At 41.0% G+C, this 18,782-nt stretch overlaps 2 protein-coding genes across 6 annotated transcripts in view; one reads left to right on the top strand and one right to left on the bottom strand.

The window, feature by feature from the left end:
* Nsun2 (tRNA (cytosine(34)-C(5))-methyltransferase Nsun2) overlaps window positions 1–1,239 on the top strand; it is a 159,228-nt gene extending 157,989 nt beyond the window's left edge. Inside the window, exon 20 of the mRNA XM_070530707.1 lies at window positions 1,199–1,239. Within this exon, the coding sequence (XP_070386808.1) occupies window positions 1,199–1,224 (26 nt within the window). The 3' untranslated portion in view covers window positions 1,225–1,239. The remainder of the gene's footprint in view (window positions 1–1,198) is intronic.
* The window catches only part of LOC135903121 (GATOR2 complex protein WDR59-like), a 95,993-nt gene that overhangs the window by 18,340 nt on the left and 58,871 nt on the right, over window positions 1–18,782 (bottom strand). Inside the window, exons 18-23 of one of the 5 annotated variants that reach the window (XM_065433498.1) lie at window positions 16,784–16,865; window positions 16,574–16,689; window positions 12,991–13,051; window positions 6,457–6,483; window positions 5,127–5,193; window positions 4,118–4,235 (exon numbers count right to left, since the gene is read on the bottom strand). In XM_065433498.1, the coding sequence (XP_065289570.1) occupies window positions 4,118–4,235; window positions 5,127–5,193; window positions 6,457–6,483; window positions 12,991–13,051; window positions 16,574–16,689; window positions 16,784–16,865 (471 nt within the window). Of the gene's footprint in view, window positions 1–4,117; window positions 4,236–5,126; window positions 5,194–6,456; window positions 6,484–12,990; window positions 13,115–16,573; window positions 16,690–16,783; window positions 16,866–18,782 lie in introns of those variants that run through there. The other 4 variants (XM_065433496.1, XM_065433499.1, XM_065433497.2 and 1 more) reach the window with 4 other exon arrangements.

The following is an 18,782-nucleotide window of genomic DNA, read 5'->3' as shown; positions in this document are numbered from 1 at the left end:
GCGAGAGCACCGGTTCGAGGCGGCGAGATAATCAAAACAGCAGCGGTGGTGGTTTTCATTAATGGCGTCTCGGACCTGCGATCACGCAAAACGTTTAGAAAATCGGACGACGAAGAGTTCTTGCGTCTGAAATTTCAGACGTTATGATACATTGACTCTTTGGGGTACGTGGTGGTGCCGCGAAGCCGTCCGAGTTCTCGGGAATCCGGAAAGTCGGTCGTTGACTGTACACTGGCAACTCCTCCGGCCAACGACGATTCGTTACGAGTCCTGTCTGTTTCTTGAGCCAGCATTACCGCGACTTTTGACCCTCTAAAAAAATTACAGCTAATTTTCCCTGATAGAAGCACAAATTCCCTGAGTTTTCCCTGAGTTTTTCCAGACTACTCAAAATCCCTGAGAATTCCCGGTTTTCCCGGTTTTCCCGGTTGGTAGACACCCTGGTTGTGTACAGACATGGTGCATGACTTAGAGTGCAGTAGGAATGATGAAAAGGTGGGGAAGGCTGCAAGGACATGGCAGTATTTGATTGCCATAAATTCCACTATATACGAGGTGCATTCAAACATTTTTTTTTTTGGATAAGATTCGCAAGAAGATGCCCTTTAATGCCAGATTCATTTCACACCTTTCATAAAAGGTTTAACAGGGCCTCTTTAATGAAAGTTGCAATATGTCTTGGGCATGAAGGAGCATCACTTTGGCAATTTCTTCCTGCAAGAAAGCTGCAGAAAAGCAAAAGTTTGAGCTGCTGGTGTTTTATTTATGTTAGCTTTTTTCCAGTAAGCTGGAACTCCTGGGGAAGGCAATGCTTTGGCCACTGTCACTTGACTGTGCTGTAAATTTGGTTTTCCTGATACTTGCACAGTGCATACTGTAGCCCCTTTGGTTGTCTCACTAAAACTGTACAGTGATGCAGTATTTCTTTAAACAGTCTCTCACTAGGCCTTGTTAAAAATTGTGGGTTTACACTGGAAGTAGCCTTCTACCACAATTTAACAATGGTTTAGTAGTAGTAGAGACAACTGAAATATTGTGGGGCACTGGTGTGAGCAAAAGAGCTGCCCTCCTCGTAACAGAAGCTCTTATTGCCTTGACCAGTGCCTGCAAGTGGCATTCCTTCCCTGTCTTCTTGCATGAGAGGTTTACATCATGACACCCCACCTGAATATTTTTTCTTCCTTCTCCCTTCTTGCAGTGCCAGGCACTTCTGGAAATGGTTAAGTACACTTTGCATTTCATGGGAGCATTTTCCACTAGCGTTTAGCATTTTGACCCCATCAGAATGCAGCTGCCACCACCAGCAATCATACCCACAGCTTTTAAGCAGCAATAAAATGGCATAGCGATTGACCCAACACCACTGCAGGCAGTTCTGGCCTGCAAGAATGCAGGCTCCCATGGGCACCCCTTTACACCACAGCTCATTATGTGGTTTCCAATGCACCTCCTGGTATGCAGATTTATAGTGCCAGCTAGCATCTGAATGGTACACCACACAATATGGTACACTATTCACTGAAATTTGGCATGGTCAACAAAAAATGTGTGGGAATAAACTAAGCACATGCTTGTTACTGACTCACGGCTTGCAGCAGCTGACATGAATTCTGATAGTGTCACCAGCCATCTCCCCTCTTTCTGTACTTTATGAATAAATTAAAGCTCTGAACCCTTTCAAAATGAAGCACTAATGATGTGTAGAACATTATCCATAACATACATCCAAAACTAAATTCCTTTAGTGTTTCTTTAATGGTCAGAAGGACATCCGCTACTAAATCTATGCATTCATGAACAAACATCAAAATCATTCTGGAGTCCCTTTAAGTGGCACTTAGTATTTACACGATTGTAAGGCGACTCGAATGTAAGTCGACTCCTCCCCCCACCTCCATATTGCGTGTGACAGGGAAAAAAAAAAAGAGCATATCCGAGGACGCATTCCATTATGAAAATTTATTAGTAGCTGGCATGGTCACTGGTCTACTTGTCTTCACTTGGGCCATCGTCCTCACTAGTACTGCCATCATCATCGCTGCTATGGTCCCACAGCGTGCCGTGTTCCAGCGAAATTCCACATTTGGCAAACGACCGCCCGACGGCATCTTGTGGAACAGCAGCCCACGCCGAATGCACCCAACCACACGCAGCCGTGACGGAGGCTCTTTTGACAGGTCCGGTTGGCAAAAGTTCGCGGTCTTCTGCCGCCAGCCACACGTTGTACTCACGGCGGAGCATGTTCTTAAAAGGTGAAGGTCTGGGCTTGTTTCATGACCATGTCGCACTTCAATGGCAGGGACAGATCATGCATTTCAGCGACGTATGCCGCAAGCTTGGCCTACAGCTCCGGAAAGCATCCCGCCTCGGACCGTGGGCAATTCTTTGCTTGCCGTCACAGGTGAAAATTTTGCTTCACTGCAGTCGCCACTCTCGCACCACCCGTTCAGAAGCATCGAACTTGCAGCCCGCTGCGCAGTAATTTGTTTCTTCGGCATAAAGGATGGCAGCCTTCTTGAACGCTGCTGTGAACGAGCGCCGAATGTTTAGTGGGCCTGTAGCACTCATGACGACTGAGGAAGCATGGGAGTAGCACGTAGCCGGCAGTAGAGCCGAACGCGTCAAACTAAGAGCTACAGGGAAAGAGAAAGACGTGAGCAGTTTCTGCTCTTCCATGAACTATCGATACTCCCTGTAAGCGCTGCCGTTCTGGGGGTGCTACCGCGAATGGAACAGCGGCACTTCCATCAACTATCGTTACCCCCCCTACCCCATGAGTGTTGTATGCACTGTAAAACTCTAAAAAATGTTGAAAGACCCTTCCGAAAAGCGAACAAATGCGCGAGATAGCGAAAAATACGGGTAGGGCCATAGAGCAAACATAAAATTGTAACTACGCTGTAGCTCCCCTGATATCTCGTTCATCTCGCTTTCTTGGCAGTGCGATGTTTTGGTTTCAATCGTAAGTCGATCCCCTCACTTCAAATTTTCAAATATTAAAAAATAGGTCGACTTACAATCGTGTAAATATGGTATGTGCACTGATCACTTTCAAAGTACTCTGTAGACTATTTCATCATGCTTTGTAGGTCTCACCAATGCAACACAGTTTTCATAAAATCATAGCTGCTCACTTCCTGTTGTATTCGAGTGTAGTTGTTATGAGGCATACTCTGGCTTGTCTCTTTATGCTGCTTATGCTGCTTTATTCGCGGCATGTGGCTCCTGCTGTTTCTGTGCTAGCAAGTATTGGTCACGACCAGGAATCCCGCTCATTCAGACAATAGCTGTTATCTGCTCTCATAATGTCATGAGTGCAGTCATGGAAGCAGACAAACAGTGGGAGGAATTTGCCCATAAAGATGCAGAAAAGCACAAGAAATGTGAAGAGCAATACTGTTCATCTCTAGCTGCATTGCAGGCAAGTAATATCTGGCTAAGGTATTACCAACATCGTTATCTAGCAACTGTGACAGTTTATTTACTATGTTTAAGAAGGATTGCAGGAACACTTCTGGAACGTTAAATAAAAGGGTGCCCATGAACAGGTTTGGAGCATACCTAACACGCAGGCGACTGCCTTTTGAACCAATAAAATTTTTCTCTGTGCTCTCCTGTGTACCACATAACCTCACCTGAGTGCATACCTAGCCTCCAAATGCTGTCCTAAAGATGTGGGAGTGCATTGCAGCCTAATGTCAAAGCGAAACTGTTCCCATCATTTTAGTGCATGGCAAGCTAACACTCCCAGCCCAATGCTTCTACAAGAGACATTTGTGTAGAGCCAGCTAAGCAGGCTGGTGCTACCAACAGAGATATAGTGCAGAAGAAGCTCATCTTTCTGAGTCAATTTAGGTGATTTTAAATTAGAACAATTTATGCAGTTCAGTCATAGTTCTTAAAATGTTTCTCTTCCGAATGACAAAGTAGGAATGATCAGCGTAAATGCCGGCATGGCTCGCAATGTTTCAAGCAATAAGCGCTAGCGCCGTGTGCTACAGTAGGGCAGATGCATATAAGCACTCAAGACACTTGCAGTTTTAAAACCTTCAGATTCCTATGCTGCCATGAGACAGAAAACAATTTACAGAAAACGAGGACTACATTTAATGCTTACTTGCAATTAGCTCTGTGGCTGGTGCGTTCTACTTCTCGTGGATCAGGGCTGTTGTCCATAAATCGAATGTCGTCTATGGAATCTGACCAGCTGTTTGAACGATTCCGCTTTAGTGACTCTGAAAAAAAAATTTTTTTTCTTTGCATATGTGCACATTACCAAAGTACTTAGTTTTAGGAAAATAACAGGACCTGGCAAAGCAGAGCCAGGGTGCCACCGCTAACAGTAGTAGCTGTTTCCCTGCTTGACTTTTGCCTCGACTTATTATAGCTCTCTGCCATGCCTTATGCAGTCATTATCTTGTTGCTATAGTAACCTCATGTGTAACTCAAAGCCTGGAGTGGAATCACCTTCTGCTGTCAGCAGTGGAATCAAAAGTCTGCTTTGGTGGACCTTATGTTTTTTCTCAACCTGGCTTTAAAAAAAAATTATGTATTGAATTCCAGGGTTTTACATGCAAAAAATGTGTGTGTGCGTGTGTGTGTGTGTGTGCACGCGTGCATGTGCATGCACACATGCATATGTACGTATGTACTGTATGTACACACGTGGTACAGTTATCATACCCTTCTAGTTCAATATAGTGCACTAGCTTTCTCCTCAAGACAGATGCATATGTTCCATTCCTATAAAATATCTTCTGAGCACCATTACTTTTGACCGGCCCACTGGTTCCCACAGTTCTATGATGATACATTTTAGAATTTTGAGCACAGGGCCCATCTTCATGCTAATGGCGATATTAGGCTAGCAGAAATGCATTTGCGTCACTCTTTATTGCTACTGTTATTGTTTTACAGCTTTTACAAGTGCTGAAGAAACATTTTGACAACCTCCACACAAATATCTAAAACAGCCACAGAGGCTGTGCAAGGCAGCTGGTTTTATAGCAGAGCCTATGAACACCTTGAGAGCTAGAACCTATAAGAACTACCTGTGTAAAAAAAGCATCATTATTTGCTCAAGTGATATAAAAAAACGCAACAAAGGAGGAGGCTGGAGACATTACCTACATACAGTCCACTAAAGACAGAGTCGGACGGGCCAGTTACTGTATGGTACGGAGATCCCCCCACCTATTAGGAAAAAAAATGCAAATTAGCATCACATGAAATACATTTGAAATAGTTTTAGAAGGTCAAGACAGTGAAGACTCTCTGCTGACAAGCTAACCATGATTTTAAGCTGCCACAATGTGCCACCTACTGGTACAGGTTCAGGGAAAGTGGCAGTGCTAACCATGACAACTGTTCAATATTTCAATGAAATATTTATTATAAAAGGAATATAATAACATAAAAATGAAATCAAGTGACACAACTGAGCCATTGGGTGGGTGCTCCTCTATGCAGATAAAATTCAATTGGTAGTAGCCTCACTGCAACAGAATTTTTCCAAACTGGGCTATGTAGATGTGAAGTACGAATATGCAGACAAATAATGGAAGACGCACCGTCTCCCTCTAAGTAAGCTATAATACCTTTGTCACATGCACACTTTCATTGACCATTTAAACAAATAATCACTGAAAACTACATGCTCCATTTCTTGAAAGTTTAGTCATTTCGGCAGATAATGTTGAGCACAGGCTTCAAACTCGCTGAATCAATTAGCCACTTAGGATCAATACTTAAATAGTTATTGCAACTTCGCTAATTATGTACATAACATTTGTTGGCAAATTCCTGTAAGAGCCCGAGATGGCTAGTATGAACAAATAAATTTTAAAAGTAACTGAGCATTTTCTGCTTATTTAGAGGCTGCAAATCTGGACACTCAAGTGATAAGCATAACATTAACATGACTTATATTGTTCAAATTTTTAAATTTTGATATAGCTAAAACACGCACACAAAAATAAAACACCTTATATAGAGAGATTATGTGATTTGAGGGTTCTTTTTTCTTTTTTTTTTTCTGCCAACCAGCACTCACTCAATTTATTTTCTACTGTACAGGGTGCTTCCAGTGACATTTAAACAGGTAGAGGTCTAGTAGGGGAGGGTGCCTAGAAGTGAATCCTGCTTATATTTAGTAATGTACATTTCTTTAAATATGATCACAAGGGAGGCGAGTGCTTAAAACCGCAAGGTACATAATGTCACATTCACTCACTACACACAGTTGCTGCACTAGCAGTCAAAGTGAATCACAAGTACAAGGAGATGTATCTAACACATATTTCTCAAGCTTCACGCCTGGCCATATGCCATCTTCAGATATTCGTGCAAAAGGGAGGAGAGCCAGTGCAGCAGAGGAAAAAAAGGCATAGACTGCAGAAGAGAATCCCATGGCAATTTGCAACAAAAGCAGAGCAGGTTTGAAATTATGGCACATACCTTCTGCCACCAGCTTCCAGTAAGTTGCTGAAGAGAAGAATGTAAAAAGATAAAGGAACATGGCTCAAAGAACAAGCAAATGGTAATGACAGAAGGCTGCAGTGCAACTAAAACTGTCCGAAGCACCAGTGTCAAGCAAGAGCAAGCCCCGCTGATTTTTAGCAAATAATAATGATAAAAAAGAGACCCCTCCACCAACCCCGTGCTTCGCATGCACAGCATAGCAAATGACAATGCACAATACTCTCATTTATGTGTCAGGTATTGTTGAAGTCTGCCATTTGAAATTTTGTCAAGAAGGATCCTAACTATACATGTCTGCTGACATAGCTTTCAAAACACAGCCACCTTAAAAAAAGCTTAATATCATTGCTGCCTAAGCATGCACGCATGCATTAGGCAGCACAATATGTGACCTATGCAATACCTCTGTAAATTCCCGGTCGTGTGCCAAGCTTGGAAGGAAAGCGAGTTTTTTCATGGGTTCCATGTTTCAAAAACTAGTAAGGCATGTGTACATCTCTGTTTGATAGTGACACATTCAATTCACATGGAGTTTGTTTATATTGTATCAAGGGACTAAAACAGTTATAGCAAATAAAGTTACCACAATACAAATGCACCTGTTTGACCAGCTGACTATGCTCATGCTTGCACATAAAACCAAGTGCCAAATGCATACAACACTTGCACACAAGTAAAGCATGGTAATTGCACTAAATGTATTCTAACTAATCTGCAACATCAAGACATTTAAAATTTCACAGAAATCAGTTGTCATCCCTGAAGGCACACTAAATAGGAATACTAAATGAGTTTGGACAGGTCAAACATTCTTTCAAAACTCTATTTTCATTACTTTTGCAGTAATACTTGTACATTATTAGAAGAGAAAATGGAGGTCAAAGTTTCAGTTCTTGAATTTCGTGCTGAAACCCTAGTACTAGTAGTATCACAGTGTGACATCACAAATTTTATCGTATTTTATCGTAGCTGGGTCTTTGCAGCTTCAGCAAAGTACTTGAAACATTCTAAGCTCAGTCTTTGGCTCTCTTAAAATACAATGCAATCAATCTTCACTCATAAAAATTTGACTCGATCCAAGCAGACGCCATCAGAATCTATGAAATCACGGTGAGATAGTGCGGATACCTCAAAGCAGTCTTGCCACCAGTCCCTTCTGGCTTACTAAGCTCCTTTTCATGTTTTTTAAAGGAAGTTTGCTAACACAGCTCAAAATGTTTTGCTCTTTATTGTCTCTAAATGGTTTAAAGGTCTCTGTGAAATATAGGAAAAAACCTGGCTTGACACATCAGTCAAAGTGCGTTATTTTTAATTGAAGTTGTACCATATTAGTGCACACCTTCTTAAATTTGCGGTTTGATTTCTTTGCAATGCTTTTTCCAAAATAAACTTCCCCCCCTTTTGTTTGGCATGACTTCAATATCAACATAGATCTGTTCTTGCATGGCTTCCAGCCTCTGAAAAAGCATTGGTACAGCATTATCTGCATATTTAGTTCTCTACCATAGACAACCTGTGTAGCAAGTTACATAATTTGGTGACTGCACTTCAGAATGAAATTTTTTTTCAATGGCAAGAGAAAGTTCCCACATTAAGCACTTAAAACCTTAGCCTACAACTTAGCTAAGCTCAGGTTCAATATATGTCCATGGTGATAGCTATCACTGCTAAGCATGATTGAAATGTGACTAGATTTCAAAAGACAAATAAACAGCCAACATACACTGTTACTACAGACAGTTCTGATAATTTCAAAAATGTAAACACTTAAGTGACTGAAACAAGAGAAAATTGAGCCAATACTTGAGAACAGAGAATGTACATATGTTTACTTGCTCTGCTATTTTAAAATATACTAGCACATTACCACAACATAGGTGCACAGTGCAAAATTGTCAGGTTATACTGAGTACATGCAGTCAGTGTATCTACAAGTTTCTGCAAAATCATACTGCAAATAATATTTCTATCGGTGACAATGATAAATGGCAAACACAAAACATGCAGAGGGCTCATGCAAGCAAACATACACAAGTGATTATGTGTTCTCATTACCCATTCCATAAGTGCAGGCAGTGAAGGAAAGTATAAGAATATTATACCAGGAAAAGCAAGCAAAGCTTCTAAAAATGAAATAGAGTTTTAAAGTTCACTGCACGTGCTAGAAAACGAGATAAAGAGGATGCAAATAGAAAAACTCATTAGAATAAATGGAGGGAATAATTGCAAGGTGCTAATAAGTTATTGGGAATAAGTGGCTGTATTCCAGCCAGGTGTCAATAATTTCAGGCAACATTACACAGATTTCACTCAAACACTTCATGTGACATTTTGAACGGAATTATCAGCCCGAGAGCAGTGCTGATAACACAAGAGATCATGGAAGCATTTAAATAAAGTAGGCTTAATTAGAAGGTGCCTCAACCACACACTGTCAAAGCATATATACATACTATGCGGAAAAAAGTTGATGCACAATGGGAGCCATAAAGAAACAGAATTTCATTATGGTTTATGTGTACTGCCTAGTCACTAGAGGTAAATGGCAGTACTAGTAAAACTCACTTGTAAAATTTCATCAATTCTGAAATCCATGCTCTGCATCTATACTACATGAAAATTTGGCTTGTGCATGATTTCCAGTTTTATAAACTTTTTTGCCTAGTAGTACTCTCATACCATGGCAACAGTAATTACTTGCTGTCACGAGTCTATAAGTCATCGTCAGTTTGTCACGAGAGGAAAAGCCAGTCAGACAGTTCTAAGCGAACGGCCGTTTACAGTTTGTTTTCGCAGCAGCTACCACGCACACTTCTTCTTCCTCGACAATATGTTTTTACCACGTTTTCTCTGTATTTACCAAAAGCCGTACAGAGAGCCTCAATCAAAGGAAGAAACAGTTCATGTAAACATGACATTAGACACATATTTTAGGTAAACTTCACTACTGTACAGCAGCCTTTGCCAGCAAGAGTTGCATGTTGCCACTTGTGTCATTGTGTATGTGTGTGTTTCTTTTACTTTTTGTTTGTGTGCTTTTTGCAACAATTATGTCACTCAGCAAGAACCAACTAGGTCAAGAGCAAGTAAAACCTTATCGTTGCTCTACACACTTAATCCCTGTTCCAGGCAACGCTAAAAAGGCTAGAGTGACTTCTTGCACTGCTTGCATTCGTGCCCAAAAAATAGTGCATGGTACATGACAGCAAGAAACCAGAATTTGTTTCGTAATTTGGCACAATGTTGACTACATATGTTGAAGTCATAACATATGAAGCAATTATCACGTAGAAGACATTGCAGATCTGAACCTACAAAAAACAGCACGCAATGATGAGTGGAATGACATGTTTGTGCTACCGCACTCATTGCACAGCTTCCATAGCAAACCGCCAGCTTTGACACCGAAACATAGTTTATCACATATTGGAAGCACAGAGCAGATTTGATCTAGCATTAGCTCCAAAATTATAGTTCTAATGTATATCTAGAAGTCAGTCTGTACAAGACATTGCAGATCAAAGGTCACTAAGAAATGCGCTGAGTGATACATTTCTACGGCTGCACTACTTGTGTAACTTCAGCAGCATTACCTGCTAAGTATGAAACAGAGTAGATAAATAAAAATCGCACTGACAGCTAATTCTTGTTTTGTTTTTATTTCTTTACTAGGATAGCTGTCGAAGCTGCAATCCCTCGACAACAAATATTAATTACATTATTTTTAAATGCAACTTTTTCAAACCGTGCACCAAGTGCAGTGTGAGTTCAGACGTGAAAAAGGAGACTATTCATGTCACAGTAACTTGATGTGGCACTGTCAAGGTACCAGACACCACTGACCGTGATGACACTATGACCATATTGCCAAAATCTAAGTCCATTCAGCACTTGCCAGGACAAGCAGGGAGAGTGGGTTCCCCTGCATTTCCAAAAGAAGTGCACAATTGGAAGGGCCAATTTTACCGTAATTTGGCAGCGATTTGGCAACACGGTCACTGTATGGCCTTCAACCCTAACACTGAACTAACTGGCACTCTTCAGTTGCAATACCACATGACTGCCACCTCTATTTTCGGTGATGTGAATAGTTTCCTCTCTCCCATTTGAAATTGTTCTACACTTGGCATGAATCTTAAACTAGTGATTAAAAGGTGCTGTAATTAATCATCTATGGCACTCTAGAGAACTTAGAAGCTTTATACCATAATTACAAAGTTGACAGCTACCTAAGAAAGCTAAATGTAGGCAGCAAAATTTTCGTGTCTATACGTGTCCTTTGAGTACTACTCCCAACTGCCCAAGCCTTAGTGGCTCATTATGTACTATAAGAATCCAGTAAATACATTATATATTAAATAATATTTCTCAGTCCTGGCAGGATGTAAAATCCTTCAAACAATCATACTATATACAAGAAGTTTCAAACAGTTAAAAACAATAAGCTATATAAAATCTTAGGCCTCCTCATACTACTATGTAGTAGAATGCACAGCCTCTCCAAACCATGTGCACCTTTCCGCCTCAATCTTTTCTATGTGCCTTTGACAAACTTCAACTCAGCTGCAATTGTCTTGCACTCACCATGAGAACAAGTTGAATATGCTCGAGATTGAGCTGTATATTTTCTGAAAGCATTCAAGCCTGTCTCCGTACTTCACATTTGTTCTGTTTACCAGGATACTTCAGTGTATTGCTTCTTATGGTAAGACATCACATCCACAGCACTGTGCTGTCAGAACCTTTGCAATTTTTTCATAATGTAGAGTGTCAACCTATGAGCTCAGCAGTATCATATGACAGAGTATGGTGGTTAAATAGGCAAGATTAGGTACGAGCCTGCACAAAAGCTGTCCAGTGCACATTGCCTGCTAGGATGCCTTGCAAATTGTAGTAGACAGCCGTAGTGTGACCATATTTTGTTTCTTTTTTGGAGCATCACATGGTAATCTAGACAGACTAATTAAAATAATTGACTGCACATTTCAGAGAGATTCACAAGCTGTACAAGAGAGCAATTTGGCTTTACTGCAAGCATAAGTGCGATCAAATGGAGATGATAAAATAGCATTAATTCTTCATTAACTTATTCAAGTAATACAGCGTTAAAACCGTCTTTTATTACCTTCGTAGCGCTTCCACAATGCTCTGAAGCCACCAATTAAATATGTCATAAGGATAATAGATTTGGACGATACCATGGGACCTTTCTCAATCAGCTATTGGCAAAAGTTCTGGGGTTGAGCGCATTCTGCAAAACATCCTCGAAAAGAACTTACACTGGACAGCTCTCTCTATGCATGCATATCTTCGCTTAGTTTACCATCTTGCTGTGGCATTTGGTGACTGGCTAACCAGCTAATGCCTGCACAATGTTATTGATTGCAAGTGTGTGTGTACAGCACAATTGCTCTTTTTGTCCTTCACTTTAATTCTGCTGCTTTCAAGCCATTCTCACCACAGCCACTTTATTTTCTTTCTTTAAATTCTGTCAATGTCGACAAGTTCGAAACTTCTGGTAGGCTTTTTCATGCTACAGAAGTCTAATTTTGGAGTGTTAAACAATGGTTGCAGAAAGCAAACTTTTTAATATACACTTTGCTTCTGTTAAAAAGTAAAAAAGAAGGATAATGACAAAGAAAAGGTGCACTGAAGATTCTTAAAAAATGCAATTTCATCACTTAACAAAATGAATTCAGTGAAACCCGCAAGGTGGAAGAACCTGAATGTGTTTCCACTTGTAGGAACTTGTGCGAGTTTCCTTTGTAGCTTCAGGCTAGTTTGATGGGTGCCAACTTTCTCACTTATTAATTTGATCATTTATCATTTGTAAGAGCACCAAGCGTACAACAGCAATAACCAGTAATCATTTCATTTCTTTATGCATAAAAATACATAAGCATACTGCACATTTGCAGATTAGGTAATTAACCCTTTAAGGATGGTAAAATAGATTAAAGAAATTGTCAAGAAGACAGAAGTTTTTTTTTTTTTTTCAAGTGTAAACAATGCTTATGATCACATAAACCAAGACCATGCAAAAAATTTCTGTCAGAAAGGTGAATTTCTCAAGGAAAAAAAAAAAAAACGTTTTACACTGTTAACAAAGGTGGGCTTCATAGCACACTAGTGAGTCTATGCTCATAACTTCACTATCTAACAGCTCCTTGCACCATCTGATGTTGTTTACAACAAGCACAAAATAAATGTGTGCCACCTGGAAGAAGCATGGAGCAACACAGGAGCTTAAATCATCTTCAGGCCTACATGAAAAACAAAAAGTGCTGGACGAGCTGGTCTCGCCGTTCAACTTTTTTTGCAAGTATGTGCTTGACAAGCTCAGCTCGTCTTCAGTCTGTAAAGGGTTAAAAAATGACCATAGTCAAAATACCATAACAGTTGTATTAGTGAGGCTGAGGGAAGTTAAATGCAGCAAGTGCACACCATTCACAAACATGTTATAATTTACTTTGTTCTAACAAAGGTTGTGTAGCACATGACAAAACTTACACTATTGCAGGCCTGATCAAAAGCAAATTTCTTGCCATAGTTGCCGTCTGCATTTTCGCCACTGAAGATACAGCAAAGCATTGCCACAGTTTGTATGTCATAATGTTTTAAGTAGTGGCTGATGCTGGAAGAGGCACACAATACAACACTTAAATGAATTGCAAATGAAATTCATAACAGCAAATAATTCACAATCAATTCATCAAAATCACTGAACAATACTTGAGGAGTAAGGAAAGCCCCTTGTTCCATGCATGAAATAAATGATTAGTTTGTACTGTATTACTACAAGCATACAATGCACTGCAGGAGCTTAAACCTCCTTACTTAGGGCATTTTCACATGTTGAAGTGCTCGTGAAGCAAGGCACAGCATGAGAAAATTGTGGAGGAGGTGAGAGAGGGCAATGTGGGCTCAATGATGTCAAGTCAGATTGGCAAACCCAGTGGAACCTTTCCTTTTATTTCTGGTTGTTCACTTTAAACACTACATTGTTAAATATACTAGAGCTTGTTAAACATACAAGTTAAGCCCTATGATAAACAATGAGCTCTGTTTCACACTGAAGAGATATATACACTAGCATCACGATGTTTTTAAGGTAACACCTGACTGCATATATTCGTAGAGCATGGACCACCAGATCGCTAGGCACATTCCACCCTTATGTATTACTAGAAGCATATTTAAGTACCTTCACATTTAGTAGAGTCCAATGTTAGTACAGCCACTGCCCAAACCAAAAGATTTTCTTGAGGTGTGCCTTTCTGCAAATTGAATCTAATCTGACAAAATGTTACACATTGGTTATAAAGTATATCATACATTCTGGCAAGAACGTACTCTGATGATACTTTTGCTGTTTGAAATGAGAAAAATGAGCTGGTTGTTAAGTTGGCACACAGTCTTTGGGGCTTTCTTGTCAAGCTCTTTTGCTGCAACAAAATCTTGGCGAAATTTCTCGATATACCTTGGCTAAGTTGAATGCCTCGTCCCCATTTTATCTCAAGGACAAAATATGCACCTTCATTGGTGACTTAATTAAATACATACTAAAAAGCTTATTAGTGAGCCATCTGGGTGCATCAAAGCTTCTCTTATAGACAAAGCACAATCTTTATATCTGATACCATTTTTAGAAACTTGGGGTTGGGTTTCCTTTTTGCATTCCCACAAATGGCTCAATAATTTAAAGCTGTAGTTAAAAAAAATAATATGGAAGACGTCTTAGGGGACAACGAAAATGAGTTCGGTCACAGCAACTCCAACAGTTGGGAAGGTACATGGCCTCAAAGTTGCCATGTGACCCCATAGAGAATAGATGGGACTTCACTTTTTTTATTGTTTTCACCATGAAGCATACAGGCCAGTTAAGTGTCAATATACAACTGCAGGTAGCCCCCATGGTGCTCTACCTGCCACTCAAACTTGGTCCACCTCAGCTTTAACCAAGCTCGGCAGGTTAGGTTAGGTTTGGCTAACCTAGCCTTAAAAGAAGAGGTCCAGGTACAATTAAAACATATAAAGGCAAGATTTCAAGCAAGTCATTATCATCACTTCGTGACCTTTTGCTAAAAATGAAGTTTTATGGGCTGTGACCTGGCGCCTTATTGGCAGCTTATTTGCCTGACATTTGTTTCGGCTGCAAGGATTCCTCATTATTAAAGTAAACATTTAAGAACACTGACACCAATTTTTATGCTTATAATTTCAAAGGATTGACCCTTAAATTTCAAGGCAGGAGCCAAACATTAATGCAGGGGCTACAAGTAGGGGTCTGTGAATATTGAATAATAGAATCAAGAAAATAATGTCGAATATTGAATCAAATATCGAATAGCAGAAAATTTTGCACAAATTTTGTTGCTTAGAAATTTTGGGCAAGAAAATATGGCACTGCACATGCTCAAGAGTCTCCTAGCATTGCATAACAAGTATATGAAGTTCTGGAAAATCGGCGTTGCCATGATGCTCCATATAAAGTCCAAGGCCGATAACACCATTGGTGCGCATCGTATGCTGTATGTACGAGTGAAAGCACGCGAGGGAAGCTGACAATCACGGCTCAATCTGACGCATGTGAACATAGAAAGTGGAGAGCAAACACACAGTTTACTGTCGCACAAAAGGACATGGGGAGTGCGAGGGAGGGAGGGGGGTGTTGCGTTGTGCTTTGGCAGCAACTGCACATTTCGCGACCAGGCGCAAGGAGAATTGACAATCGGTGAGCGGTGAGGCAGCGGGGGAGGGAGAGGGAGGCGGCTTCGAATCCGCCAACAAGTGCATACTTTGCACAGCCATGCGCGGCCGTTCACACACCAGTCTTTTGACAGCGAGTGCCTACGCTCATCGAGTGTAATCATGTTTGCATGTGCACGCAGACACCATGCTTGTTAATTCACTTAGTAAGCGAATGTTTCCAAGTCTATACGGCCGATAAAACTCACAATAGGGGTTCACAATAGGGGTTCGGAAAGTTTCATTATGGGAATTCATTGTTTCCTTTTTCCTTTTCTCTTTAACATAGGTAGGACATTAGTCAATATAATAACAAGAATTTGGTGGGGCAACCCACCACCCCGTTCCAAAAGGAATGCTCATGGCATCTATCCATCCATCCGCTACCATGCATGGTGTGCTCGGCGTTTCTTTTGTGTCTGTAACGAAGTGAAATGCTTGCTTGGGCAGCATCGAGCCCGAGGAGTTTCGCGACGCATGCAACATGTGGTACTCAGGTCTCTACGCCGAATATATCGAATATTCGAAAAATCGAACAGTAGATATTTCATTTGCGAATCGAACTATTTGAATGTTCACTATTCGATTCGGGGATATTTCGAGTATTTGCACACCCCTAGTTAAAGGTTTTGAACAGCCAGTACGCTCAGTTCTAAGTGTGGCACCTGCACCAGCTGCATTATTGGCCATCAAGTTACAGAATCCCTGATTTTTAATAATATCGCACGAGTGTCGACTGCATGGAATGTCAGCACCGTATAACGGTGAGGTCAGAAATAGTATACACAAGCGCACAAACCACCTGCCAGTGCGAGCATCATTTGCGATGCTGTTCACATCAGGAGTGTACACGCCCTGTCTTTATTATCCATGAGGCTTCATCGTTCACAGAAAATACCTAGTATGTGCTGATAAATTCCCTTTATTATAACTAATTTTAAAAAAATCTAATCCCATGGCGCATGTGTGATTCCAGTAATACGAAAGAAAAATGAAAAGCGCATCACAGATTACACATATCATAGTTGGGTACATATACCACTTCACACCGGTTTTTTTTTGTGAACAGAGGTGCACAGATAATCCTGGCAAAGCATGTGTCATCCTGAAAACAGTGTAGCAGATGACACTCGCACTGTAGTGTGCTTTGTGTGCATGTGCATACCACCGCCAACCTCGCTGCTTCTCACCATTAATAAGGCACTAGCATGCCCTGCTGTCGATGCTCGCACAACATTAAAATCAGAGAGGCTGTACACAAAGCTGTTTTAACTGTTTATGTTGCTGTTACACAGCAGAATGGAGAAACCAAGTGAGCTATATTTCTGGGAAAAGAACCACGCACATGGACTCCAGCATCTGTCGACCAAAGGGGTGCTGTGCCCATGGAACTGCTGCATCAGGCCCCTGTTTGTCTTGAGAAAGCTGCGGATTTGCAATAAGTGCTGCCAAGGACCACACCTGGATATGGGAATGCATTGACAGGGCATCATCAAACGGGCATACTGTAAAGAGATACTGTTTTAAGGGAAGACAAGCAGACAAATCATAAAACCTGTGCCAAGTCTTTCCGTCCCACACTTGCAGCACATGTAGCATTGTTGTTGCAGGCACTGACAGGGTCTCCACTATCCAACCTAAGAGTGTTTCAGAACATGAAAAAAAATTTTGCTATATTAGATCCGCCCATGATTCCATGAGGTTGAGTTATATATACGATGGATGTAACTAACACATATTATGTGCAGAAAACAAGGACCTGCAAGAAGCAGAAACAGTGAACAAATGCTGCTCGTACTAATTTAAAAATGATTTCTTTCTCCACACCATGAATTCAGTAAAACGATTCTTCTTCAGATTCATCTTGTGTGCATGACTTTGAACAAGGCCTGCTAACCATACCTGACCTCTAATCAAATGCCAGTACACTTGAACCTCATTATAATGAAGTTGAAGGAGGAGCCTAAAGCACTTCGTTATATCCATTATTGCCATTTACTGCAATATATGCCCAATGGGGTGCACAATTGTGAACATGAAAATAAGAAGATAGCATTGTGGCCCGCAGAACCGTCACACGGCTACGCATGCAATGAAATTTAAATAAAACAAAAAAATATCTGGTGTGCACAACATGCGACTTCTTGGAACTTGACGCAACAGCCTTTAGACAGCTGCCTTCTGTTCCATGCTGATGGTCTTTCACATACACTTTCTGCTTGGCTCGTCGCGGTCGAGCAGCACATGGCACACAACACAGCACTCTACTGTGTGATTGAGGAGGCAAGCAAACTTGGCTCAGCTGGCTCGAAGCCTCTGAGACTGCACCAATGGCAGAGAAGTGAATGCATGGCTAGGGCGTGACCCCCGAAATTGTGCCAGGGAGATCTTGGAGGCCAGGTCCAGCTCCAGCTGCCCGAGCGGCGCACCGTCGACAAAGATAGTACCTAGTGAATGCACTAGTCCGTCGCACTGCTGCACTTATCTGTACAAAGATAGTAGTGAATGCACTAGTCCATCGCACTGCTGCACTTATCTGTAGATTCGTGCAGAATTCCATGTGACCTTTAAGATTATGCCAGGGAGATCTCAGAGGTGACGCCCAGCTGTGCTGCACAGTACAGGCGAATGCACCAATCTTTCGTACAGTTGCGCGTAGCAGCTCGCGCAGCCAGGAACGTGCAAGAGAGAGATGTGAGTGGAAAAGTGCGATAGCGCAGCTATGCATGAGAAAAACCAGTGTTGCTCGACGGCATATTCGACATGGGAACATGGGAAACTTAAGCTACTGAGGCGAATGAGTGCCGAACCCCGTGTATAGTGATGTATTCGGTGCGCAAAGGTCGCATATTTTTTGGTTTCGGAGACGAAGCTAGTTCATTATATCCGTTGGCAGGACAATTGTACTTCGTTAAAATAAGGTTTTAAATACATGCATCTCTATGGGGATTTTAAGAGGTATTTCATTTACTTTGTTATATCCATTATTTCATTATCACATGGTTAGAGTGTATATAAGCTTTTGTGACACTCCTTTTCTCTAGTTTTATTTGATGATGTATGTGCTTCGTGAAACAGGCATCACATTCCATAAATTTCTTTCTTGTATTGTCGCATTTTTTATTTTATTTTATTTTAGCTCATGCTATGCTGTGGGGTTAACAATGCTTTCATCTTCTTATGTAAGCATCATAAAGAAAGCACCAAGTTCTCCACCTATTATGGCAATGATTCGTGTTATTCCTGTTGATGGACATTTCTTTTTTCTCTGCAACAGAATTTTTTTTTTATGCACATTGATGAACTCATGTGTATCTCATATTGGATGTGCACATCTGTAAGCTTCATTGTAAATTTTCAAAAAGATGCTTGGTCTTGTGAGCAAGACCAGAGCATGTGCTAAATAAATGAATGTGACCGAAAATTCCAATTCACAGTGACTAGTGATGGTAATGCGTTAACATTAAATCATTATAGCGACACAAGGTATTTCCACCGTCAAAATGAGTTTATGAAGTGCGTACTGCAGCAGGACTTCTCTTTCATGCTTACCT

The sequence above is a fragment of the Dermacentor albipictus genome, chromosome 1 (genome assembly GCF_038994185.2).
Source record: "Dermacentor albipictus isolate Rhodes 1998 colony chromosome 1, USDA_Dalb.pri_finalv2, whole genome shotgun sequence".
In the NCBI taxonomy this organism is placed as follows: Eukaryota; Metazoa; Arthropoda; class Arachnida; order Ixodida; family Ixodidae; genus Dermacentor; species Dermacentor albipictus.
Note: the sequence above shows the minus strand (reverse complement) of the source record. Positions and strands in the feature narration are given on the sequence as shown.